This window comes from Heloderma suspectum, chromosome 15 (genome assembly GCF_057233095.1).
Source record: "Heloderma suspectum isolate Gila_16-S chromosome 15, 16-S_ref, whole genome shotgun sequence".
NCBI classification, from domain to species: Eukaryota; Metazoa; Chordata; class Lepidosauria; order Squamata; family Helodermatidae; genus Heloderma; species Heloderma suspectum.
Genome location: NC_139472.1, coordinates 10,267,180 through 10,294,457, shown reverse-complemented (window position 1 = coordinate 10,294,457; position 27,278 = coordinate 10,267,180). Strand labels below are relative to the sequence as shown.

The window sequence follows — 27,278 nt, the reverse complement described above, 5'->3', positions numbered from 1 at the left end:
GAATGAAGAAAAGAAGAATCAGCAAGTTCTTGCGATATGCTCAGGCCTCTGCGTCTTGCCAGATCGTCCCCAAAGCTTTGCTCTTTCAATGGTTTACAGATCCATTGACAGGTTCTAGATTCTAACAGTGTGATCCTGTACGTTTCTACGCATATGGGTTTCAGTTAGAGTTATCCCCAGGCAAGTGGCTATAGGATTGCAGCTTCAGGCTACAATCCCAGTGTGTGAACCACTTACTTGGGAGCAAGCCCACTACGTTTAGTGGGATTTCAGGAGTAAACTGCATCAGATCGTACACGTTTAGACTTCTTGATCGAGATAAAACCCCCCCTCCCCTCCAAGATATTAATTTAAGAGTTGTGTCACCCCATTGAAGAAAACGGAGTTGATCAATTGCATGAGGACTATCTGTTAATTGCATGATTGAATCTGCATAAATTAGCAGATAATTCTGAAGGAAAAATAGGCACACCATGCTTCATTTTCGGATGCTGCCCATGCATTTTACAGCAGGCATCATCCTTAAAAAGATGTTCACTTGTGAAAGAGAAGGATGGATGCCTCTTCTAAGATGATGCTAGAAGAGGCATTCTCTTCTGTGTGTGTGTGTGTGTGTGTGAGAGAGAGAGAGAGAGAGAGAGAGAGAGTGAGTGAGAGTGAGTGAGTGAGAGTGAGTGAGAGTGAGTGTGTGAGTGTGTGTGTGTGTGTGTGTGTGAGAGAGAGAGAGAGAGAGAGAGAGAGAAAGGGGAATACCTCTTTCAAGATGATACCTGCTACTACCTATGACTTCTCATGCATTAAAAATAATTAATGTTTGTTTTAAACCTGCCGCCCGGTTAATTAGGACATCATTTTAACCAAGCTAGAGCTTTGGAGGGAGCAATCCTATGTCCCCTAGACAGCATCTGGGAGACATAGGATTTTTTGGTCTCCTGGCTCTGCACTTGAAGACAGGGCTGTGAGCTCAGAGCCAGGAAACCGTGCTCCCCTCCCCCCTTCGTAGGCAGCGTGGAGAGAACCGTGCCGGTTGCCTCTCCACGCTTGGTAAATGGAGCGCAGAGGGGGAAAGGAGGTGTTCCTGGGGGTGGGAATGGGAAGAGACCGGGATGGCTGGCTTATGCCTTTTCCTGTTGCCACCCTAGCCTCCACTAGACAGGTGAGGCCTGCATAGGATACTTGTAGGCCTCTGAGTTTGGGGGCTTAGGAGTACCCAGGTCACAACCCGTAGGACTGTGCCCTTAATTGACTCATTTCACCAATTAATGGACTGCACAGATCCATCGACTACAGGTTGTGCCTATGTGAATCTACCTGTTATGGCTGTGTGCCAATGCACACTTACCTGGGAGTAAGCTTTATTGAATACTGTGGGACTTACTCCAGAGTAAACATACATAGGATGGTGTTATCAGGCTTGGAGCACTAATGGGTTGAGAGTGCCTTTTGGACATGGAATTATGAATCCATTTTTTTGTTAGTGATTTGGACAGATTCTGAATGGAGGAGACTGAGGTTTGGAATCCATGCCTCCTCTTGTTGTTGTTGTTTGGCTTGTAATACTCAAATATGTCCCCCTTCCCCCTGTATTTTTATTTTTCAGAATCAGCATGAAGAGGTCAAGAAACAGCTACTGGATCTGCAGCTACAACATAACGGGCTGAAACTGGAGCATCGCAAAGTGGTGGAAACCCACAACCAGAAATACTCTCAGTTACAGCGGGAGAAGGAAAATGAGGTGGTGGGTTTGCAAGGTGAGTGCGAGATCTGTAGTGCATGTTTCTGCACGCATGCACGCACATGGCATCATGCGGGGCGCCCAACTTTTTTGTGTCAGCGGGCGCATTTGGAATGTTGAGAGTGCCGCTGGCATTCTCACAAAATGGCCACCGTGGTGACGGTGGGGGAGGCACTCGCCCATTCACAAAATGGCGGAGGTTTTGGAGCCCCTCTGAGCTCTGTGGATCTATTTTGGGGATAGGGTTCAGCACTTTGGATAGCTCCTTTAGGGTTTTGGCTGGTTCTGACTGAAATCCGGAGCAGATCCACTGCCCCACTGAACTAGAAGCCACCAGCCTCCACTGGAAGGAACTCAGTATTATTACCTCCCCGCCCCATATTTCAGTTGAGACGGGACTGTGACTTGCCCAAGGTCATTTAGCCAGTTCATGGCAGAACGGAGATTTGAATCCGTGTCCTCCTGATTCATGGCTCAGTCTCTTTGCCACGACACTGTGACTAATCGAAGACAGGTTGCAGACCTGCTTTTTATGTTAAACCGATGGTTTTAATAATGCCACGAGCTGCCTGGGAAGCCTGTCCCCAGTGGAAAAGAAGGATGCAAGTCTTTTATTTATTTATTTATTTATTTATTTATTTTATTGCATTTCTATACCGCCCAAGAGCCAATGCTCTTTAAGCTTTTACTTAGGCCGATCAGTAAAATAAAACAGTTGTTCCGAGGGGTTGGTAAACCACTTCCGTGGAGAATTATTTGCAACACGCTGTTCCGGCTAAAACTGCGTTTGCATTTCGGGCCCCCACATTAGCTTTGAAAGGTACCTGTTATTAACTGGTCCTGGGTGGGTTGTTGTTGCTGTTTTTGTAGATACAGTTTACAAGCTACGGGAGGAGAGCAAGCTTCTTCGCAAGGCCCACCAAGATGTTCACTCTCAGCTTCTCAATGCTCAGGTAGGCTCTGCGGAAGTTGCCTTTCTTCCATTTGGGCACAGCGGTCCATCCTAAGCCAGTCTTCCCCAACCTCTTGCCCCCCAGATGTTTTGGACAACAACTGTGTTTCGCCAATTGTTTTGTCAATAGGGAACGGTCCTTTTTGGAGATTCAGAGGCAATAAACGTGCCAGTGGGTGAAGGAAAGAAATGTATTTGGCCAAAATAGGCTAATAAAGCAAGAAAAAGCCAGACAATACATTGAAAGCATAACGCGTACGTTCCTTCAGTCACCGGGAACCCCATATTCTTATCTTCAGATCAGGAAATTGGTCAGAGCAGTGATGAATGGCTCCAAAAGCCTGGCCCGGGGCACTGAGGGATTCCTTTGGAGCTGTTCATCCTGGCTGTGATCTGAATTTGAATTCACTAGTTTCAAATTCTTCTCAAAGTCATTTCGTGTAGAATCATAATTCTCGTACAACTTTAGAACAGATGATTAAAGGAACTGGATAGGGAACTATCCAATGCAGGGCAGGAGAAGCACAGAAGGGATTGTTCCCTCCGGGCTCTTCCTGCCCTGCATTTTTGGACAGCGGAGCAGGGGAGGAGGCTGCTGGACAACCCATAGGATGTGTCGTACCGGCATTTCCACCCTCCCCGCCCCGGAATGCCCCCCGGAATGCCCCGTTTCAGCCGCTCCACGCTCCTCTTCCGAGCGCGGAGGATGGGGCAGCTCCATGCAGCCTCCAAGGCAGCCTGGAAGTGGGGGAAGGTTGGTTCCCGGAAAACCAGCTATCCCATGCCTGTCTAGCCGCTGTCTAGCAGCCATAGGATTGCTCCCGAAGTGGTTCACAATAGATGACGTAGATGCAAAATACAGTATAAAGCCAACAATAAAAACAATAAATACTTAGACTACAAGAAGACAGTCAAAGAACAGAGCTGTGTCTTAATCCATTCCAAGGCAGGGAAAGTCTATGTAAACAAATATCTTCAATTGTTGATACACTTTCCGCCTCCCGAACAACGTGTGGGAGGGTGTTCCAGAGGGTGGGTGCCGCTACCGAGAAGGCCTGCTTATGTGCTGTTACTCGGCAGCATTCTATTGGTTGTGGAATCACCAACAAGGCCTCTTTGGAAGATCTCAGGGGTTGACTGGGTGTATATAGGGGAAGGTGGTCAGCTGGGGAGAGCTAAGGGCAAAAGCTCTCCAGGCAAGGGGGAAAAGAAGGTGCTAGACTAGATGGATCCAGCAAAGGTCTCCTTAAGTATTTATAAAATCCTGAAACTTCAGGCCAAGCCCAGAAACCCAACCCTGGAGGTCTCACAGCCACTGGAAGTGCCAGCTCGGAGAGGCAGGGATGTTTCTGTTGTCAACGCAATGTGTTTTCCCCCTCTGGCCTTTGATCCTTCCCTCCAGGTCCAGATGGAAGAGTTCCGACAGCTCAAGGAGACCCTTCAAAAGATGCCGAGTTTCAAGGAAGCGGGAATGAACAGAGGGCAGCAGAGACAGGAGGCCAATGAGCAGCCGGCCGCACCAGGACTTGGCCTGTTGCAACTGGCTCGACCAAAGGCGGTGTGTCGGCTTCCCTCTCCCACTTCCCAGTCCTTAGCCTCTCATCTTTGTAGGTGGGGTGCAAGGCAGGACTTCACTTCAGTCATCTAAAATCTATCAATAATAATAATAATCATCATCATCATAGTTGCTGTTGCTGCTTTTAACATCGTTGTTGGTTTTATTGTTGGCTTTTGTGGTAGTTTTTGTTGTTTGCATATTTTTATCGCTTTTAATATCTTGATTGTTTGTATGTATTTCATTGCTGTGAGCTGCCTTGGGAGGGTTTCTGTCCTGAAAGGCGACCAAGAAGTATTTAAAATAAAACAAACACACAAACAAACAAATAAATAATGGAGGATGGATGGGTGCCTGTCATCATAGCTCCAAGAAGGTGAAACCAAAGCGCCCCAAATTTGGCATACATACTAAGGGAACACCAGGGGTATGCACTTTCAGTTTATTTTTTTTAATGCATCAATTAATTTTAGTTAATTGAAGTGTGTGTGCGTGTGTGACAGACAGACAGACAGATCCCTGCATTACTGCCTTCAGTCACCAGGTGGCAGATATCCCAAACCAGTCGATACCATTTGAAACCAAGAGGGAGTTGTCTGAGGGGCAGAGTTATAGGGCTGCCCCTTCCCTCCTGCCGTAGGGTAACCCCACCACAAGGGAATGGAACAGGCAGGCTACATTCCAGTCAGGGGGATATGGGGATGCACCACAGTAGAGGACACGGTTAGGGGTGCCAACAGCCTTGACTTGACTTGACTTGGATGGGGTGGGCACAGTGCATTCAACTCTTACGGCTGTGCATGTTTGCTTGAAGGCTTTGCTGTCTCAGATGAAGAGCTATTCCAACCAGTGTGAAGTTGGCTCTAGTTAAGTAATAAGCCTGTAGCAAGAGAGTTAAGGAATAAGCCTAGTTAAATAATTACCCTGTAGTAAGAGGGTCGTAAGTAACTGTGTGAGTAGTAGGTAGGTAAATAGCAAATGAGTAGTACGTGAATAAGAAAACGGGTATCTGTACACTGTCCTTCCAGAGCAGTTCACAGTAAAATATGTACAATAATAAAATCCATGCATTAAAAATCAGTACAATACAGTGGAGCAAATCATTCCTCATAAAAGCAACAGTAAAACAGCAATGGCGGTTAAGTTGAGGTACAGATATTTTAAAAGCCCAGGGGAGCACACACATAAAGTCTTTGCCTGCTGCTAGAAAGAGAATAGAATAGGTGCCCAGCAAGCCTCCCTAAAGAGGAAGTTCTAGAAACAGGGTGCCAGCGCTGAAAAGACCCTATCTCTGTTTACCGCCTCCCTCCCTTCAGATGATGGGGGCTCCTGGAGGAGAGCTTCCATTGTTTCGGGGGGCGGGCAGGGGAAGGCCATTTTAGACCATGCTCCAGCTGGTCTTTCCCCTCTCCTCAGGGCTGGATCCTTAAGAATCGCTATATTTGAATATTGCTTATTGTGACTTATATTAATATATATGCTTATGTTACTTGGAAGCTGCCTGACAGTATTTGCATGCTGAAAGGTGGAATAAAAAATAATAATTGAAATAGATAGATGGGTCGATCGATAGAATGAACACAGGCAGGTTGATATGGAAACAAGCGTTCCTTCAGGTACCCAGGTTATAAGCTGGCAAGCAGCAACACCTTGAATTGTGTTCAGAAATGGACTGGACATTGGTGCATTTTATTAAGCACTGCTGTGGTTTGGTCTCAGTGTCTGATCCCAGCTAGCCTAGAGACCATATCACCATCCAGTGGTCTCCGACCTTTTTGGACTGGTGGGCACATTTGGGAATTTGGGAAACTGCCGGGGGAGCACCCACAAAATGGCTCCCACAGTGGCTAGTCACATAATGGCTGCCGGGTGGCCTGGCTTGTCAAAAGGAGTGTGTTTGTGTGTGTGTCTGTGGCGGTTGGGGGGAAGTTGGCGGAATCTGTCCGGGGGGTGGTGGAGCTCACTGAACGTTCATCAGCTCACCCCGCCCTGGACTTTGGCTCCTTTCCCCATGAGCTGGCCCAACTAGATCTGCATTGAGTCGGGTGAGCTTGCAGATTTTCTGGTGTTTTTTCATAAACAGAAATTTGCACACATTTTGGCCACAATTTGTGCAAACTGCGGCCATAATTTATGTAGTTTGTGGAAATTGCAGTGGCAATGTGCAGAAATTACGCAAATTATGGCCGAAATGTGCGTACCTTGCGCAAATTACGACTGAAATTCCCACAAATTATGAGGGGGTTGCGCAAATTATGGCTGAAATTTGCACAGATTATGCAAATCATGGCCGTGATTTGTGCAAATTGTGCAAATTGCCAAATTTCTATTTATGCAAGTTTACAAACAAAACCAAAAAGTTCCCAGACTTTGGGAAAAACCCACAGGTGGGCTCGTGAATGCAAGTTGAGCTGTGAAGGCACAGTGGAAATCCAGCAAGCCAAAAAAGGGGTGGATTTCCCTGTGACAGACATCTCTAGCTATATGTGGACTTCCCATAGGAATGTAGTTGGCCACGGAGAACAGACAGGCTTTGATCTGATCCAGCAGAGCTCTTCTTCTTATCTTATGGTCTTAGATTCATCTACTTGCAGTTTCCCCTTGTTCTAAACCCATTGCAGTTTCAAGGTGGTCTCTTTCTAGCCTGCTTTGTCCTTCCTCCTCCTAGGCCTCCATGGGCAACGAAGCCAGAGCCCCTCCAAGGCATCTGGAACAGGCTGCCGCACCAGCCGACAACTCCCTGGTCGCTCAGGTCTCCAGCATCAAACACCAGGGAGGAGAGGTCCTGCATGAAGGCCAGGTTTCACACAGCAACAATGGGCCAGGGCCTCAGGACAATGGGCAATTTGGCCACCAGGCCTCACCGGATGAAGTTCACTGGCCTCAGGCAGGGCAAAAGGACAGCCCTGTCATCCGCTTCACGAGGATGGTGAACAGCGTACAGAATGGGAACCGGGTAAGAATTTTGTCCAGGTTTGTTCTTCGGGTAAAAACTAGCTGTTCTACGGGAGTGGAATTCCGTCCCCCTCCCTGCAAACGCTTTGGGTGTGTGAATATTTATTTCTACTTTATTTATTTATTTACAACATTTGTATACCGCACCACATCCAGACAGGTTCTGGAGTGGTGAGTAATAAAGGCAGGATAAATGAATAAAAACACCATGTTAAAATAATTTCTGTTTTTAAAAAGAAACCAAATTCTGATAAAACCCCAGCCGGTCACTCAAGGAAGGCTTCCTGGAAAGGAACCGTTTTCAGGAGACGCCGGAAGCAACACAAGGTTGGCGCCTGCCTGACTTCCAAGGGCACGGAATTCCACAGGACAGGGGCCACCACACTGAAGGATTTTCTCCTGGTGGACTCCAATCGAGCCATATGTCCATGTGGAACCACCAGGAGCTCTGATGACTTGGATACTTTTCTCCTGTCTCCCCAGACTACACCCTTTTCTGGACAGGGATGGCCTAGCCACAGTAGTGCATGCGCTGATAACTTCCCGATTAGACTACTGTAATGCACTTTACGTGGGGCTGCCCTTGAAGACGACTTGGAAGCTGCAGCTAGTGCAAAATGCAGCAGTTGGACTGTTGACTGGAACATCAGGTAAAGATCACGTAACACCAGTCTTAAAGGAATTGCACTGGCTGCCAATACGCTTCCAGTCGGAATTCAAGGTGCTGGTGATGACATTTAAAGCCCTAAGCTGCTTGGGACCTCGATATTTGAGGGAGTGCCTCTCCCTATATATGCCTGCCTGAGGACTGAGATCTGTTGGAGGGACCCTCCTCTGCGTCCCACCAGTGCGAGACATACACTATGGTGGGATGTGGGAGAGGGCCTTCTCTGCTGTGGCACCCCAGCTGTGGAATGCCCCCCCCCTTGGAGGCCCGATTGGTGCGTACATTGGTCTCATTTTGGTGCCAAGTAAAAACATGGCTTTTTACCAAAGCCTTTGAGGGCTCAATGCATTCCCTAAAGTAGCACACCATTTTAACTGTTTTATTGCTTTAGATTTTAATTGGTATTCGCTTGTTTAATGGTTTAATATGTTTTTAGCTGTTTAAATTATTTACTGTTTTATACTGTTTAAATTGATTTTATGTGTACACTGCCCTGGGATCTTAATGATACAGGGCGGGATACAAATGTTTAAAATAAACAATAATAACAAATGAAAGAAATCTTAGTCGATCTATTGCAAGAGTTTTAGTGAATCAGTCGATGACATCTCTTATACCACCCTTGACCAACAGATGTGTTGGACTACAACTCCCATCACCCCTGAGCCAATGGCCATGATGGCTGATGGTTGGGTTTGTAGTCTGACTCATCAGGAGGGCATCAGCTTGGGGAAGGCTGTCTTATTCGAAGATTTGCATCAAAGAAAATAAAGAACAAATAAAACTTTGGTCCCATTCCATTCAAGAGCCAGCATGGTGTAGTGGTTAGAGCAGGAGTCCTGAACCTTTTTGGACCCATGGCCACATTTGGGAATTTGAGTCCATGCTATGGGCACCACCACAAAATGCCTAATCAGCGTATCACCATTTTGGTGTCTACCTGTCATGTCTGTGGATCTCAGGCTGCATCTTATTCAGCCCAAACTTTTGTTTCATGTCTGTTGGACACCACAAAGTCCCTTTAATAAGGGATTGTCTAATTCAGCTAATTGCTGGAGGTGCAATACAGCCAATGCTTCTTTTAAAAGTATGTTCTGCCTTCTTTTTGGGAGGAGGTTATTACACAGATAAATTTTGTACTTGGACAGTCTTTGGTATTCACTGATGTACACACACATTTGAATTATTTCTGTGCTTCATGGAAATTAACAAATGGTCACCATAAATGGATTTTCTGCATCATTTTGACAGCTAAAACACTGATATTACAACCCTGGAAGGATAAACACTCACCTCCTATAATGAAATGGACTGAGGACCTTACAACGCATTCCATGTATGAATGGGTGGCATATAGAAACCACCTTCAAATAGATACTGATTTGGATATGTGGCCAGCTTTTGTTGAAGCCTATGTAAAATTGCTAGAAAGTTGTATGCATTTCATTCAAATCCATGTACGTACACTTCAAAAAATGTGCATGGGGGATTTCAGGTGCCCACAGACTCCATATTGGACACCATTGGGGATTTCTGGGTTAGAGTGCTGGACTGGGAGTCGGGAGACCTGGCTTCTAGTCCCTACTCGGCTACGAAGCCCACTGGGTGACTTTGGACCAGTGACTGACTCTCAGCCTCACCTACCTCACAGGGTTGTTGTGAGGATAAAATGGAGCGGAGGACAAGGACTCCTTGCGAGAGTTCCTTGCGAGAGTTCCTTGCGAGAGGAAAAACAGGCAGGATGTAACTGTAATAAATAAACACGAATAATAAAAAACACCATTCCTTCCGAAACAAATGAACTCCCATTTGTAGCGTGTGTATGTGTGGTTAGCTTATCCTGACGGCACCATTACTGTGGATCTTGGCAGCTGTCCCTGCTGTCGTTGAGGAGTGGCAGCTGGATTTTGTGGCGGGGGTGAGTGGTGGGGCGGATGCCCCAGAGCAATGCAACATCTGAGGCATTGTGGGGGAGAAATGGTGGCTGTCAGGAGCAGCTGCCATACATGTTGGTCCTGAGTGAAGAAATGAAGAGAGGGAGAAAAGGGGAAAGGGGAGGGGGAAAGGAGGCAAGCAAGTGCTAGCACTGAAACAAATTGTGAACTGAATGGGCAGCAGCTTCCCAGGGTTTAAGGCTGGGGGTCTTCCTCAAGCTTTGTTACCTGATGTCCCTTTTTAACGGGCAATACCGGATTGAATCTGGGCTATTCTACGTGCAAAGCATCCCTTCCCTTAAGTGGCTGCAGATGTTCCCCCCTGATTCTGGGCTACCTCATCCCCCCTTCCCTGCATCTACAAGGAGAACCCCACCAAAACATTGTCGTATGGAGTATTCCTGTTCTGTGCCCTCCTCCAGGATCCCCCCAGTATTCTGCTCCCCTGCCCCCCCAAAAAAACATCAGTCAGAATTCTGTGGCCACCGCACACGCTCAGTTCTCCTTGGGTGGTTTTTTGGGGTCCCCCCTGCCCCATTAGCATTTTGTCTTTGAAAACTTGTTTGTACTTCTGCGAACCTTGGAGTTGCCTCAAGCCCGCGACGTTGGTGCAAACTGACATATGGGTCATGCTGTTTGGGCTACATAAGCAATAAGCCAATGGCACTCAGCACCTGAACATCATAAACAGAGGGGACCATTTCATTTATATCACACCGTTCCTCTAAGGAGCTGAGAGTGGCATTCATAGTTTTCCCCCCACCTATGCTGAATCTTCACTACAGCCCTGTGAGGTAGGTTAGGCTGAGAGAGAAATAGCCTGGCCCAGGGTCACCTAGTGAACTTCACATGGCTGCATGGGGATTTGAACCTGGGGCTCCCTGATCCTACTCTGAGACTCTAATAAGGATGTTGGAGAAATCTGCAATGGAACCAAATGAGTTTGGATTTTCATGAATCCAACCTCAGCGGACCAGCTTTTCCCCACTCGGGTGGATTCCGCGGACTCGTGGACTGGTTTTTCTAACTTTCCCGACTTTTGCTCAAATTTTGTTTTTGAAAAGTATGGAAAATAAATAAGAAAAACTCTGGGCAAAAATATGCACGCGCACACACCTGGCTAAAGCATGAAAATGGCATTTGGGGGGAATTTCCACAAATTCGAAAACAAAACAAAAATCCGATTCCGTCAACAGGCGGACGACAGAATGAAAGACGCCTGATAACCTGTGAAACACCGACGGAATGGATTTTCCACAATCCGTATAGCCCTATGCTCTAACCAGTACACCACACTGTCTGTAGTACTGCTTTTAGGGTTTTGCTTTCCTTTTCTTTTTCTCTGTAGGAACAGAAGGCAATGCAGAGCATGCAGGGGGAAAGTAAGGAAAATGTGCATTCTGAAGCGATGGCTCACGGCTTCCAACTCCCACCTGCTTCAGAGGAAGCACAAGAATTGGATAAACAGCATTCCGTGGTCAGCAAGCATAATCCTGCCATGCAGAGGTATGTGCTGTCATGGGGTTAAAGGGCCCCAGCTTGGTGAACATCATGGAATCCTCCTCCCCCTGTGCCTGGCCATTGTCTTCATCTATACATCCATTTGCAACATCTGCTATACCAGCCTTGGGCAATCTTTTAGGTTGCTTACTGTCATCGTACAAGGCCGACTGAAGCATCATATAAAAGCGGAGGGCACACCAACATGCAGGGAAACGGTGGTTTCCGCAGTTTGCTCCCTGCCCCCAAATCAGATAACCACAAGCTTTGAATCCTTTGCAGCCCTTGGCCGCTCTTGCCCTTCAGTTAGTTGAAAAGAGCTCACCCTGAGCCTTATGTTCAGCTGCTGAGGTGCTATGGAATGTCTGTGAACATTCAAACTGCTCAGAAGTTTTTAGTAAGCCGGTACAAAAGACTTAAGGCCCAGAATGTTGCGATGCTCATTTTCTTTTAGAAATTGTGGCGCGCGGTGTGTACATGCGTGCATTCTGGATTGGAACCATGGTTCACAGGGAGAGAGGGACTGACCCATCTTCTGTGTCATTTTCCTGCCAAAATCCCCCCTCCCCTCCTGAAAACCTATTTGTCCCTGGAGGCAGACTTCGCTGCAATGGCACCAAATAGCAGGTTGGTAGGGCAAAAAAGGAATGGGAGGCGGAGGGCGGAATGGCCCCGCACTACAGACCCAGTCGAGATCTCACCCCCTTAATGATGCAACGTCTAATAATAAACCCAGGATAGACTATCCCATGGCAAATGTATTGTCTGTTCTAGGCCTTGGGGACAGACAGTATAAAGTATTGTTTGTGGGGAAAAATTGCAGTGAAGGACATGGGCAGCATTCTTGTAGAGTTGGTAAACAAATATTAGACCATAGTAGTAGGAATAGTAACTTTATTGGTTAGAGCCATAGGGCGCCACAATGTACATAAAAAGAAACACAGGACAGCCACATAGTTATATCTACATACATACACATATCCAGCAGAACATCCCCCCTACAGCTTTTGGGATTTGGTGCGTATTCCTTTGCTGCCAAGGCAAATTTTGCTACCTGGACGGTATCAGTGCCGGAGAGAGGAACACAGACGTGATCTAAGAGGGGTCTATTGGACAGAGATCGGAGAATAATAGCAAGACATTTATGCCCAGGATGATCACAGAGGGAACATCTTAGTAAGTAATGGGAAACATCCTTGATCTCCCCAGGCCCACAAATACAAAGCCTTTGGTGGACGGGAGTGTTAACCCTCCAGTGTTAAGACTGTGTGTATGAATGGTGTGTGTGCGTGTTCTGGTTTTGTGATGGTATGCAGTGTATTGCAAGCCTGCTGTCTTTTGGTAGCAGGCTGGTTCACTCCTTTCTCATTAAGAGGCATTAAGCTGTATATCGGAAGTGTTGCTTTTTCGTGCTTTTCTCTAATTAATCAGTAATCCGTCAGACTCTGTGGGAGAAGCCCGAGCAGAGAAAGTGTTTGTCCTCCCCCCCCCACCCCCGCCGTCAAGGTTATATGGTAATTGGGAAGCAGCAAGTAAGTAGGAGCCAAGTACGATAATAATGCATTTGGAACTCTGTTTTCCCAAAGCGTCGGCAAAGCTGGAAAGGGAACTTGGGGCGGGGTGCTGATTTTCTGCACAGTTGTGATCACCTCGTACGTAAAATAGTTCCTTCAGCTCTGGCTCCAAGGAATCCATCAGCCCCCAGAGCCTCGACTTTCATTAATAATATCCAAGTCTCTAGTCTCTTGGTGCTGCTTCAAGAAACTTCCAAGGGGGAAACGTAGAGTATTTTGGCAATCGAGGGAACCTGGCTGGCTGGGGTCTCTGCTCAAAGGCAGATGCTGAGCATGATGCTCCATGTGTTTAGGTTTGGGGTAGTGGGTGTGGAGAGACCACAGCTCAGTGGCAGAGCCCCTGCTTTGCGTGTGGAAGGCTCCTGGTTCAATCCCCAGGTAGGTCTGTGAAGGTCTCCTGTTTGAAATGCTGGAGAGTTGTTCCCAGTCAGAGTTGTAGACACCATGGCCCTTCATGGGAACCAAAGGTCTCACTTGGTATAAGGCAGCTTCCCATCCATAATCTTTTACCCAAAGATATGGAATTTGTAAGTCCTAGAAAGCCCTACACGGCTTGGGACTGCAATACCTGATGGCACGCCTCTCCCGAAATGAACCTACCTGTACTCTATGTTCAGCATCTAAGGTCCTCCTCCGGGTGCCTCCTCCCAAGGGCATCTCAGAAGGCGGCAGTGAGGGAGAGGGCCTTTTCAGTGGTGGCCCCCTATCTGTGGAACGAGCTCCCCAATGCGGTCCGTCTGGCGCCAACATTATTATCTTTTTAGCACCTCTTTTCCCAGGCATTTGGCAGCACATGATGGGCTTGTCCTGGATATGTCTTTAGTTATGACTGACTGCTCAAAGTTGTTTTTAGTTATATGTTGTTTGTGTATATTGTCTGTGTGCATTTAAACTTCGTATATTGTATTGTAAATGGCTTTTAAAAACTTTGTATAGTGTATTTTAATGTTTTAACTGCTGTAGACAGCCCAGAGAGTGTCGGCTATGGGGTGGTATAGAAATGTTAATGTTAATAATAATAATAATAATAATAATAATAATAATAATAATAATAATAGAAAGTTCTAATTAGCATTATCTTGTTCTTTCCCCTGCAGCTGGCAAGACATAGTCAACAAAGTCAATGCTCAGATGGATGAGGAACCAGCGCCTCCTTACCCCCCAAACATCCACCTTGGTGTTGGACCTGAGCAAGCAATGGCGAATGGTAATCAAGCACTGGCCACCCAACGGAGAGGTGCAGAGCAGCAGCAAGCCAACTGGGGAGCCCAAAAAGGCGGAATGGATGAAGAGGAACTTCAAATGGGTACGGCTTCTGGAATGTGGAGTGGACATAAGAAGGCGGTGATGTGGGTGGCATGACCCCCAGCCTTCAGACCTCCCAACCTGCAGCAGAGGATTCTGATGAGGCTGAGTCATGGGCTGCTTCCACAGGGGTGGAACAGTCAGTGCTTTATTCAGAGCCCTCCCAGCCAGGGGACACAGCCTTGCCATTGTCCTCTGGCTCAGAGGATGAATCCCCCACAGAAACTCCATCTCCCCAGCTTTTCAAAAGTTTCAGGGGACAAAATCTGGTGAGGACCCTTTAACAGCCCAGTTAGCTCCTCTGGGAGGGCCAGAGCTGACCACATGACAGGTCTTATCAGACTACATAAGACTTCCGTTGGCTTTAGCTCCCTGCTGAGACAACATCCTCCTGTTGTCCTAGTACAAGAGGGCTCCAGCCAGCAGGACCCACTTGGAGATATCCAAGGTCCTGTTTCCTTCTTGCCTTATTCTGATTCCCATCCGATGCTACCAGCTTCCCCTGCAAGCCTCAAGGAATCACAGAACGGAACAGTGGGTGAGGCTCAAAAGCAGAGCAGAAGTGGATTCTGGGATATTTGCACAGGATGCTACAGAGCATGATCCTGTGCATATTTATGTTTTTTGCGTGTGGGCTGGGAGTGAGGAAAGGGACTCATGTATCTACAGTCTTGGCTGGTGGCTATTTTTTTTTTTTAAACAAGGGGATATATTTTGAATGGAGCAATACCAGAAGAGCTCCACCCACCCACTTGTTCCCAGGTGATCCCAAGGTCCCTTTAATCCCTTCTTTGCCATCATAAACAGCACTCGCCAGGGCGCTGGCTCTGTGGCAACCATCTAGCAATGCCAGGTACTCAGGGCTCCATCTCTCCCCACCTCTGGATAATACCCACCAGGGTGCTCGATGAGCTCCAAAGCAGCAGTGCTGTTGGGTCTAGATCAGGCCAGTCTCTTGGCCCGGTAGGAAGCGGCCGGCAAGTGGAAGAGGGGACTGGCTGGCTGTTGTGAAGGGAGGCTTGGCAACCTCCCAAAGTCTTGGACCAGGCAGGAAACAGGAGAAAGAAAACATCGTCTCATTTGGAATGCGAACGGCTCTGGCCTTCCCTGCAGAGATCCACAGCTGGCTCCGGTCTCCAGGTCTAGTTTGACCCACTTGCAACAGGTGCCCTTTGAGGATGGCATTAATTGCCCCACATCAAAGCCAAATCCCTGTGGGGGGCAGGGGGCTCGCAGCGTGGGGCAGAAGGGAACACAGGGATCCTGACCGCCGCGTCTTTTATTTGGATTAATGCCGGAGGGGGCAGTTTCGGTGCCCATGCTATGAAGCGGTCTAATTGGCAGGCTTGGGGCTTATTGATCACTATTCCGAGGGGGAGGAACGCTGAACCCGTTCTGGCAGTAGAACAACATGGAGGGACTGCAGCTGAGTGGCTGAGCACCTGTTTTGCATGCAGAGAGGCCTGGCTAGGCTAGATGCCCAGGGGACGGATGTAGGAGGTGCAGTCATGAACAGTTCCGTGTCTGGTAAAGCCAGGCCACAGCAAGGGAATGGGCTGTCAGGACTCTGGACAGCATCCTGTACAGCAATGTGCAGAAACACAGGCCCGGTCAGCCAAGCCGGGCCCTCTGGGGTTACCCAGGAGGCCATGCTTCTTCTCCTTGGCCATGTCCCCTTCCCCCAACCACCGATAAGTGGTTTCTCACCTTTTGTGCCATTTTATCCCCCTTCTAAAAGGTTGAAATGCCTCTCCTGAGGCTTGGTTTCCAGCAGCAAGGGCTCTCAGCTAGCATATGCTGCTATTTTTTTTTGGCCCCGCCCCTTATGCCTTCAGTCCTGGCCATAATTGGAAAGTGGCCCCCGAGAGCTTCTCTGAAATGAAATTTGGCCCTCAGGTTGAAAGCGGTTCTACACCCTCACTGTAGGGGCCACTGACTGACATCTTTGGTCACAGGGAGAGCTGTTGTCCCAGCAAGCAACCGAGGCCTTAAGAAGGCTGGCCGGCCCAGAACTTTCAGAGGCTCTGCCCTGACGGGATGCTAGCAGTCACCCTTAAAGGGCCCGCTTATTTCTGTAGACTACTGCGCTTGCATGCCAAAGGGAGAGGAGAAGCTGTGGGGAAGTCATCCTGAGCCTGAGGTTGAGGGGAGGACCAAGTCCTCAGGACTGGAAGGCATATGAGGGGGTGCTAAGAGTTGTCCCTGAAGTGGGGCAACTGGTGGCTCATTGGAATCCAAGCCTTCCTCATGGTGATGCTAAACCTCAAAGGATGGTGACATGTCACAGAAAGTTCCAGGTTGGATCCCAGACATCTCCACTTATGAAAGATTTAAATTATGGTTTATCAAATTGTATTTTATGGTTTTCATTGCTTTGAACCGCCTAGAGAGCCTCAGCTATTGGGCAGTTTAGACATTTATTTTTATTTGTTTATTTCATTTCTATACCGCCCAGTAGCCGAAGCTCTCTGGGTGGTTCACAAAAATTAAAACCACAAAGCACAGCATATAACCATATAAATATGAAAGCTTAAAACCACAATATAACAGTACAGCCAGAATCAAACCTAGCAACAATGCAGAGATTTAAAAAACTGATTTAAAACACGAAAGCTAAAAGACTAGGAAGCTAAAATACTAAAATGCTTGGAGAATAAAACGGTCTTCACCTGGCACTGGAAGGAGTACAACATAGGCGCCAGGTGAACCCCTCTAGGGAGCTCATTCCACAGCCAGGGGGCCACAGCGGAAAAGACCCTCTTCCTGGTAGCCACCTGCCTCACTTCCTTTGTCAGGGGCTCCCGGAGAAGGACCACTGAGGATGATCTCAGGGTCTGGGCAGGCACGTATGGGAGGAGGCGATCCTTCAGATAACCGGGCCCCAAGCCATTAAGGGTTTTGAAGGTTCATACCAGCACTTTGAATCGGGCCCAGAAATGGACTGGCAGCCCATGTAATAAATAAGGAAAATAAATGAAGGAAGGATAAGGTAGCACATTATGGGAATGACTGCTTAGGGCACAATCCTACGCATGTTTAGACAGAAAAAAGTCCTACAAGTCCCAGCATGGCTCGTTGAGGCATGCTGAGAGTTGTAGGACTTCTTTCTGTCTAAACATGCATGGGATTGCGCCCTTGGTCTGAGACCCCAGGGAATCGCTGCCTGAGGTAGATGGATCAGGTAGATGGATCGATCATCTGACTCACCATAAGGCAGCTACATATGGCCAGATAGAAGGGAAGCAAACACTCTTAGGGTTAATAGCCAGATTTCCAGTTGCCAATTCTTGGCCTATAGGTGGATTGGTAAGCCACATCTGTGAACCTGTACCTATAACCTTCCCATCTAAGCCCCAGCATCTTCTCCCAGGAAAGCAATTGGTTGCCATGATGACGGATACCCCAAGCAGCTATTTCACTGGCTGCACGTCTGGCTCGTTTCCATGGATACCTCCCCAGCTCTGCTGTTGCCCGAGGGAAATATCCCCGCCTCCGAACCCACCTATTTAAAAAGGGGCTGCGGATTTGATCACTCCTCTGTCTATAAGGACTTGAGGCCAATGAAAATATGAGAGCCTTGGCACTGCTTTGTGTCACCCGGACTTAAGAACCATCCTCTGTCTGTCTGCTGTCTGCTCCCTGACTTGCTCACTGTTTTGGAAATTTGCCTTGGGCCTCAGGTGAAAACAGATACCTTACTAACTGCATTTGCTTGTACTTTAATTCTCTTTCCCCCTGCCTTGATCAGTTTGATTGGAAGCTACCTGAGGCAAGGAACTGCCCTTTGGGATGATGTTACTTCAGATTTTCGTTGGACTTTTGATAGCTCCCCCTTCCCCCAGGTTTAAAATTGACAATTCTGACTCTGGAGAGATAATGACTGGGTTCGTACAACATGCCACCCTACGATGGGTGGTTGTGTGGAACGAACCCATTGAGTGGGTTGTCCAAACCTGAACCTGTTTTCCCCAAACAACCCACCCTGATAACCCCAGCCTGTAGTCGGGGGTCTTTTTGCCACAATGGGTTGGCGTGCCATCTGGCCTCAGACATGCCTTCCCATCGTAGGTACAGGGCATGAACTCTGGAAGCATCGAGACTATGTTGTTCCAGCACTGATGTAACCGTTGGCCTTGACGCAACAGTTTTTTCTCTGTTGATATTCTTGCTTTGGTAATCTATTTTAAAATTATTTTATACAGGGGAGTGTGTGTGTGTGTGTGTGTGTGTGTGTGTGAGAGAGAGAGAGAGAGAGAGAGGGAGGGAGGGAGGTTCACAATAGTGACATGACAAGTTCTTGATGGTCCGCTCCCAATTCTAAAACAGTGCATTGTAGAGGTGGAAATATCAAGGGACCAAGGGACTTGTGAGATCCCTGGAATAAGAAATCTGGAGATTAGCACAGCCTTGTTCTCAACCAGTCAGTTGATTTTATTGCATATAACCATAGGTTCTTACAATTTGTGTCTGTCACCGCCCCAAAAAGAGACAGTTCCAAAAAGAAGGTCAAACAAGCCACTCAAACCAGTTATGTATGTATGTATGTATTTCATTTATATACCACCTTTCTTCCATCATGGAACTCAAGGTGGCTACATGGGGTTCCCAGGTGGTCTCCCCTCCAAGCACTGACCAGACCCAGACCTGCTTAACTTCAGCAAGGTGGATACTTCATGTGCCTTCAGTCCATGCCTGGAAACCAGTTCATCATGTGCCCTATCTACAGTAACAGTCTTTAGGACCTTTGTGCCAATCACAGAATAGTAGGGCTGGAAGGGGCCTATAAGACCATTGAGTCCACCCCCCTGCTCAGTGCAGGAATCCAAGTCAGAGCACCCCTGACAGATGGCTGCCCAGCCTCGTCTTGAATGCCTCCAGTGTGGGAGAGCCCACCACCTCCCTAGGCAGTTGGTTCCATTGTCGTCTTGCTCTGTCAGGAGGTTTTCCCTGATGTTCAGCCGGAATCTGGCTTCCTGTCACTTGAGCCCATTCTTCCGTGTCCTGTACTCTGGGATGATCGAGAAGAGATCCTGGCCTTCCTCTCTCTGACAACCTTTCAAGTACTTGAAGAGCGCTATCGTATCTCCCCTCAGTCTTCTCTTCTCCAGGCTAAACATGCCCAGTTCTTTCAGTCTCTCCTCATAGGGCTTTCTTTCCAGCCTCTGCAAATAAAGCTACTTGATTAGTTACGTAAGGATCCGTATCTCCATTTGCACATCTGCTCAGCCAAGGCTCTATCTGACCTTCTTCCCCACAAAGGTGCAAGAAATTGTGAGATTCCTGGAACAAGAGGTTTGTAGATCAGCAGGGCCTTGCTAAGATGTGCAGCATCTTACCTCATTTTGTTTTTTGTTCAGATGCTGGCATGATTGAGCGAGAAGATGATATGCATCGTCCGAAGGAGGCACTCATCCAGCAGCTAGTGGTAAGAGCAAGGGGAAGCCAGGGTGTCTTTCTGCATGGAGGATGAAGCAACTTAGGATTTTAAGCAAGTTTTATGTATTCATTTTTATTTATATATTACATTTCTATACCGCCCAATAGCTGAAGCTCTCTGGGCGGTTCACAAAAAATGATGTTAGAAATAAAGTGTTCATAAGATTGCACTCGAAATACTGTGTACAGTTCTGGTCACCACACTTCAAAAAAGATATTGTAGAGTTGGAAAAAGGGCAGAAAAGGGCAACTAAAATGATCAAGGGGCTGGAGCATCTCCCCTTCTATGAGGGAAGGGTACAGGAGCTGGGATTGTTTAGCTTGGAAAAAAGGAGGGTCAGGGGAGACGTGATAAGAGGTGTACAAAGTTATTCATGGTATGGAGAATATGGAGAGGGAGACAGTTTTCTCACTCTCTCTTCCCCATACTAGAACCCAAGGGGGTCGTCCCATGAAGCTGATTGGTGGGAGATTCTGGACAGATAAAAGGAAGGCCTCCTTCACACAGCACGTAGTTGAACTATGGAATTCAGTTCTACAAGACGTAGTGACGGCCACCAATTTGGATGGCTTTAAAAAGGGGTTAGACACATTCCCGGAGAAGGCGAACAATGACTACTAGTCCTGATGGCTCTATGCTACTTCCAGTATCAGAGGCAGTATGTCTATGTGCCCCAGTTGCTGGGGAACATGGGCAAGAGGGTGCTGTTGCACTCATGTCCTGCTTGTGGGTTCCTGCTCTGCAGCTGGTTGGCCACTGTGTGAACGGAACGCTGGACTAGATGCTCTTGGCTCTTCTTCTGTTCTTATATTCATGTTTCCTCTTGCTTCCCTGCCCTCTGTTCATTGGTTTTTGAAAAGCCCATCTAGAGAGGGTGGTTCAGGGGGATGGGAGGTGGCTTAGGACAACTCACCGGGGGACTATAGGATTTCTCTCTAAAGCTCTTCAAGCCAGTAACTTCATGCTTTAGAAGCATTTTAACCTTTTAGAATGGGGGAAAAATACACAAAAACTGGGTAACAACCAAATGATTGGTGGTTGCCAGAAGGGGGCATGGCTTTCAGGGGAACCCTGGAGGGCCGAATTGGGACCCCAGGTGGGGAGATTTGGCCCCTGGGATTCTGCATCCCTGGCATATAGCCTTCATGACTAGTAGCCATTCATAGATTCACACTCTATGAATTTATCTAATCTGCCTTTACATCCATCTAAGCTGGTAGCCTTCCTTGCTTCTTGTGGTGGTAAGTTCCATGAGTTAATCACACGTTGTGTGGAGAAGGACTTCTTTTTTTTCTGTCTGACCTCAATCTGATTTTTATTTCATTTCTTAAGATTTTAATTTTTTTTTTTTTAAAGAACAAATCTTTAGCTGAGAGGCTGGCATGCTGCAAAGCAAAGGACCGCCGCCCTCCAGTGCCGTCTTTATTTGGGTTCAAATCCACTTCTGCCTAGTATTTTGGGCAAATTACTTTTCTTTCAGTCTCACTAGTTTCGCCTTCTGGGAAATCGGTGTTTTGTAAGTGGCCGTGCCCACTGTGGCAGCCATTTAGTGAAAGAGCAGGCCTCTCCCGCATGGCACCCATTTTATGGAAGCATCCATGACCCTCTCTCTAAATACCAAATGTGCCCACCGATCCAGAAAAGCTAATGGTGGTTTGCCGTCTGGCATCAGACACCATGTGGACGTCACCAACCCCTTGCCTTCTGCTCAGGTACCCGGCGATGCTGCAGACCCCGCCCAGGACCCCAACAACCAAGGGGAAGATGAGTTCGAAGAGGCGGAACTGGAACGGCCAGACTTTGAAGAGAAAGCGGTCCAGGCCGACCAACTTGGCCAAACCAGTGGGCCAGCCAAAGATGCGACCAAGGAAAAGACCGAGAAGGAAACAAATCTGGTGTGTGTGTGTGTGTGTGTGTGTGTGTGTGTTGGGCAAAGTTTGGCGTCTGATGGTGGGAGATGTAAAGAACCTGAATACATGTATCTCATTTGACTGAACCATGTCCCCTTCTGTTCATGGCTTTCTTTCCCAGAATGCAGATGGGCCCAAGAAAATAGCGGATGATCTAATGGATGCTTATCAAGAACATCAGGAGCAAGATCTTGTATGAAGCACATGCTCTTTCTCTGTCTCTGTCTCTGCCCCATTGGCTAAGGATGGGTGCTGTAGTCCAACACAGCTGGAGGGCACCAGGTTGGAGAAGGATGGGCGAGATGGAGAAATGATCTGACTTTGTACGGGGATGTTTGCCACCGTCCACCCCTCCTGGCCTTACACACACACACACACACACACACACATACACGGCAGCTCCAGATCTTGATGGGGTCTTGGCGCTGCGAATTTCATTTCTGCTCGCAAAACAATACCTGAGGGAGCACCTTCTCCCTTACCAACTTGCCCGGTCACTGAGGCCATCAGAGGGCATGATCCTGGTGGTTCCACATAGACCTTTGGCCTGACTGGAGCCCACCCCGAGAAGAGCCTTCAGTGTGGTGGCTCCCATCTATGGAACTCCCTGCCTCTGGAGGTCAGGCAGGCACCAACACTGGGTTGCTTCCATCACCTCCTGAAAACCTTGTTATTTCAGGAAGCTTCCCTTGAGTGACTGGCCATGGTTTTATCAGAACTGTTTCTTTAAACAAACAAACAAACCCAGTAATTATTTTAACATGGTGTTTTTATTCTTTTTTTCTATCTGTATTGTTCACTGCTCTGGAATCTGTCTGGATGTGGAGTGGTATACCTGTGTTGTAAAGAAAATAAAAAATGCCCTCTTACGGACTCCCTCTCTTACAAGCACACCTCAGTGGGCAGAGATGGGGAGGTTTAGACCTTGTCAGGAACGCCCTAGCTGCCCCTTCCAGTCCCCACCAATAGCCAAGTCAGGACACAGACGATGAGGAATTCTTTCCGAGACTTTATTCCTTTATGACTCTTTCAAATACTAATCACTAGCGACAAAGCAAGGAACAGCACTGGGGAAAGATAGCAGAGTAGCTTAAGCTCCAGGTAAGGCAGTTGGTCCCCGTTTGAAGAGGAACCGCGGGAAGACCCTGAACTTATGGGCTAGGGAGAGAGCCTCCCTCTTTCCCTTGGGTTCTCGGGACGCGACTGTCATTTGCGCGCCAAGCGAGCGCTACGCCTCCTTTCGGCGCCCTCCATCTGTCGCCGCTCCCTGCGTCTGCGCCGAGCGTCCAGCAAGCTCCCCTCCAGCGCTCTCTCACTGCCAGGGTCACTCTCTCTCCCAGGAATGCTGGCAGGAGGAATCTCTGCCAGCTGCTGTGCTTGTGAGAGATGAGCGAGCTCCTCTCCCACGGATTGCTGTTCCTCCTCAGAATCAGAACTGCTCTGGGGCTCTATGGGCTCAGTTTCCACCCTGACAGACCTCCCCTCCCCTCCCTACTCACTGAGATTTAGGGTTTGCTAGCGGGTGGTGGAGGTGACAACCTCAACCCACCCAGAGATCTCCTTGGAGATGGCGGTTTCTCCGATGCTGCTAGCACCAGGAAAATGGCAATCTTGGAAGCGAGATCAGGGGTGGGAAGCAGGAGTGTCACGGCACTGCACCCCAAGCTGGGGGGGGGTGCGTTTGGCTTGTGCACCCCTGTTCCAAGTAGGCTGCCCTCCCGAATGGACCCACCTCCTCTTCACCATGGGCATTGTTGCCCTTTCCCTTTCCTTTCAAGTTTAAAAATAACATCTGATCCTATTCCCGTCCCCTGGTCTGTTTGAGCCCTGTGGAGCACAGAGATGCAAAATCAGAAATGCAGAAGAGATCCAGATCTGGGCTATGGAAGAACAGAACCCACAGTTCAAAAATTAATTAAAACTGGGGCATCATGACGCAGGAAACGGGCCAGCGCTCTCTTGGAGAGTTTGTGCGTTGCTGTTTCCCCCTCTGTGGCCCTATGTTTTTGTCTCACTCTCCATTTCCCCTCTTTTCCACCTGACAACAGGAAGATCACGGAGGTGAGGTGGACGACACTGATGATTTGGAGCTGGCCCAAGAATCCAAAAGCCGCGTGGAAGGAGAGGGCAACAAAGAAGGCTACTACTGAGGATTTTGACAGCCTGCCGGGAGACAAGAGAAAAAGCTCCGCGGAGGACCTGGGCCAGAGGCTGTTGCAAGTGCAGCGGAGTTCCGATTCTTTGCTTGAACCTGTCGGAAGGAGTTGGCCCTGATCTCTGCTTCCAGATGGTCAACAGCCACACGGACAAACGCAGATGTATCAGTGTGTGAGGTCTGGGGCGGCATGTAAAGCAGATCAGCTCTCTGAATATCAGAGTGTTCCTTTGAAGGGGGAATAGAAGCTCAATAAATACACTGAGATTGCGCTTTTGATTATCTCCTTCCCCTACCCTTTTCAGAATTATTAAGATTTGGGCCACAGGGAGGGGGTGATGTCATGCAGTGGGCAACGTTAGCCTCAGGCTGCTTGCGTTGTGTTCTTTCCTGTGTCTTGGACTCACTCAGCTGCTTTTTAATGCGAAGTCTGTTCAACTTTATATTAAAAAGAGAGAGAGCCCTTTTGATACTGAGCTCTTTTTACTTCCTTATCTGTTTTGTTACGGGGAAGAGGGTGCAATGCCGGCAATATTTTCATGATCAGAACGGAAAGATTGTTCTCCGTCGCTCCTTCTAATAGCGAACGCAGGTGGTTGAGTGCCGACAGGACTGGAGCCCAAACGGGGGTGCTGATAAACAAGATGGAAGTGTCGGCATGCTCAGATGAAGTCTGGGTTATGCAGAAGTACAAAATATGTTTAATCTCTCCCTGAAAGGAGGCAGAAAACCTGCAGAACATCGCAGTGGGGACGGAGTATGCTGGGTGGCCTTCAGGAGCCATGGAAGGTTGGAGAAGGGAAATTGGACAAGCGAACTGGCCTGTTTAAGTTCCTTACAAATAATCTAAAGGAGTGGCATGGCTGGCTAGAAACTTGAGCACACCTGCTAGGAGCATAGGGATATGATGGAACATTCTGTTCCAAAACTCACTTGTCTGCTATTGAAATGTTCTGGGTCTCTGCTCCCTAGCATGTCTGTTTGACATCCTTCTCCACCATGATGGTGGTGGAGGGAGGTGACCCTGCCGAAACCCCACAGGGACAGGAAGTTGTGTTGACTTCTTTTTGTTTGTTTGTTCATAATGTCATAGAATCCTAGAATAGTAGGGTTGGAAGGGGCCTAGAAGACCATCCAGTCCAACCCGCTGCTCAATGCAGGAATCCAGGTCACAGCATCCCCGACAGATGGCTGTCCAGCCTCGTCTTGAATGCCTCCAGTGTGGGAGAGCCCACCACCTCTCTAGGTAGTTGGTTCCACTGTCGTATTGCTCTGACAGTCAGGAAGTTTTGTGGCTTGAGCACATTATTCCGTGTTTGGCACTCTGAAGAGATCCTGGCTTTCCTCTCTGCGGCAACCTTTCAAGTACTTGAAGAGCACTATCATATCTCCCCTCAGTCTAAACTCCCCTCAGGCTAAACATGCCCAGTTCTTTCAGTCTCTCCTCAGAGAGCTGTTTTCAGGCCCCTGGTTATCTTCGTTGCCTTCCTCTGAACTCTCTCCAGTTTGTCTGCATCCTTCTTAAAGCGTGGTGCCCAGAACTGGACACAGTACTCCCGATGAGGCCTAACCAGTGCTGAGTAGAGGGGAACTAGGACTTCATGGGGTTTGGAAACTATACTTCTATTAATGGAGCCCAACATAGCATTTGCCTTTTTTGCAGCCACATCACCTTGTTGGCTCATATTCAGCTTGTTATCTACAACAAGTCCAAGCTCCTTCTCGCTTATAGTATTGTTGAGCCAATCATCCTGATCTTGTGTTCAGTTCCCATGAGTTGTTTGGCTAAATGCTCCTTTGTTCTAGCAAGGCGGCAAAAGGAGGTCTAAGGCAAGGTGCGTTGAATCAACCGGGGAGCTGTCCAGCCAAGGAGCAGCACAAGACAACGTTGCTCCAGCAAGAGCTAGGGAGCAAGTGAGCATTTTGTTGAGTGTGCCTGTTCCCCACCCCTTCCAGGAGTTTCATATATTCGTATCATGCCCTTCAAATATTTTCCAGTGTGCCTTCTGGGGGACCTCAGAGGGCCGGATCTGGCCACCGGCTCAGAGGTTTGCCACCCTTGCTCTAGGCATTGTACACCTTGAGTTTAAATTTGTGCTTGGAAGAAAATGAGCTTTTACAGAAACATACAGGATGTAGTGATGGCCACCCATTTGGATGGCTTTAAAAGGGGGCTGGACAAATTCCTGGAGGAAAAGGCTATCCATGGCTACTAGTCTTGATGGCTATGTGCTACCTCCAGGACCAGAAGCAGTGAGCCTATGTATACCAGTTGCTGGGGAACATGGACGGGAGGGTGCTGTTGCACTCGTGTCCTGCTTGTGGGTTTTCCATTCGACGGCTGGTTGACCACTGTGTAAACAGAATGCTGGACTGGACGGACCCTTGGTCTGACCCAGCAGGGCTCTTATGTTCTATTAACCAAGCCCATTCTGAGTTGGGCAGAGGAGTGTTTGGCCATCACTAGCCACTGGTTTGAGAGCCACTGCAGTCTCGAGTCCTGACACCAGCTGCGGTCTGCCCTGGGTATACAGCAGTGATCCTTTGTTTTTAAAGATAGGCACAGTGCTAAATGGCATTTTGTTGTTCCCTTCCCCACTCTGCCAATTAGTTCCAATTTGTCACCATTAACAGTGAGCTGCCACCTTTTTAAAATATCAGCTGGATCAGAGTCTTTTCTAAAAATGGGACGGAACAGTAGCTGTAATCAAATTAGCCTTTTTCTTCCCCCGAGGGAAGCAATAACCACATCCTTAGTTGCGAGATGTCTTCTGAGCTTGCTTTGAGGTTCAACGCATGTTGACGGGCAACCTTTTTTTTTAAATGCAGTCGGCTTATCTGCTGGGAAGTTAGCAAAATGCTGAGATGGGGCTCAACAGTCAAGCTTTATTGGGACAGAAGTAAGCAAACAATAAGATTTCTGAGAAATGTGAAATTCTGGAATGGTCTCCCTAGGACAGCTATGGAAATATCAGGACTGGGCCATGGGCGGTGGTCTGAGATGGATCAGGAGCAATGGCCCAAACCAGTTATCAGGATTGTTAGAACCCCAGAAACATACCAGAGCTCAGGAAGACCTTAAAGCTCCAGCAGGGCTCAACTGGAACAGGAAGTCCTTTAATACCACTTCCTGTCCAGGATGCTCCAATGGCCAGCCTGCATGGGCGGAGCCAGTCCTGGTCAGTGGTGTCATGGAGGCGGGGCTCGCAGGGACGCAGCCCCGGCGCTTTTTCATGAGCAGGGACTCTGATGTCATCTGCCACCCCCCTCAGAATCCCCTGTTCCCTCTAAGCTGAGCTGCAATCCTCACTGTCGCTGTGGCGGGAAGGAATTTTCCAAGCAACAATATATTGTTCCATGTCGGAATGCAAAGTCTTTGGGATAACTTGGTCTGGAATGGGCCATTAAGACCTCTTTGCTTTACCAAAGACGTGCTCCTGGTGGAGATGAAAACTTCTAGACCTGGTTTGTTGATATGGATCGACACAGCTGCCTGAAATTTTTGGACTGCCCCTGGAGACTGTCACGATGAGCTCCTGCATTTCCAAATTTACTACTACACACTGGTCCTCGTCCTCAGGGTACTTCACTGAGTTGCC

At 48.1% G+C, this 27,278-nt stretch overlaps 1 protein-coding gene across 3 annotated transcripts in view; it reads left to right on the top strand.

Annotated features, from left to right (window-relative positions):
- LOC146335328 (uncharacterized) overlaps positions 1-24,164 on the top strand; it is a 57,598-nt gene extending 33,434 nt beyond the window's left edge. For 2 of the 3 annotated variants that reach the window (XM_084822226.1, XM_084822227.1), the window contains 10 exons: positions 1,601-1,751; positions 2,606-2,688; positions 4,090-4,245; positions 6,911-7,198; positions 11,147-11,304; positions 13,970-14,178; positions 19,535-19,602; positions 21,327-21,509; positions 21,646-21,717; positions 23,573-24,164. In XM_084822226.1, the coding sequence (XP_084678352.1) occupies positions 1,601-1,751; positions 2,606-2,688; positions 4,090-4,245; positions 6,911-7,198; positions 11,147-11,304; positions 13,970-14,178; positions 19,535-19,602; positions 21,327-21,509; positions 21,646-21,717; positions 23,573-23,674 (1,470 nt within the window). In that variant the 3' untranslated portion in view covers positions 23,675-24,164. The remainder of the gene's footprint in view (positions 1-1,600; positions 1,752-2,605; positions 2,689-4,089; positions 4,246-6,910; positions 7,199-11,146; positions 11,305-13,969; positions 14,179-19,534; positions 19,603-21,326; positions 21,510-21,645; positions 21,718-23,572) is intronic. The other variant, XM_084822228.1, reaches the window with a different exon arrangement.
- Positions 24,165-27,278: the final 3,114 nt, after the last annotated feature.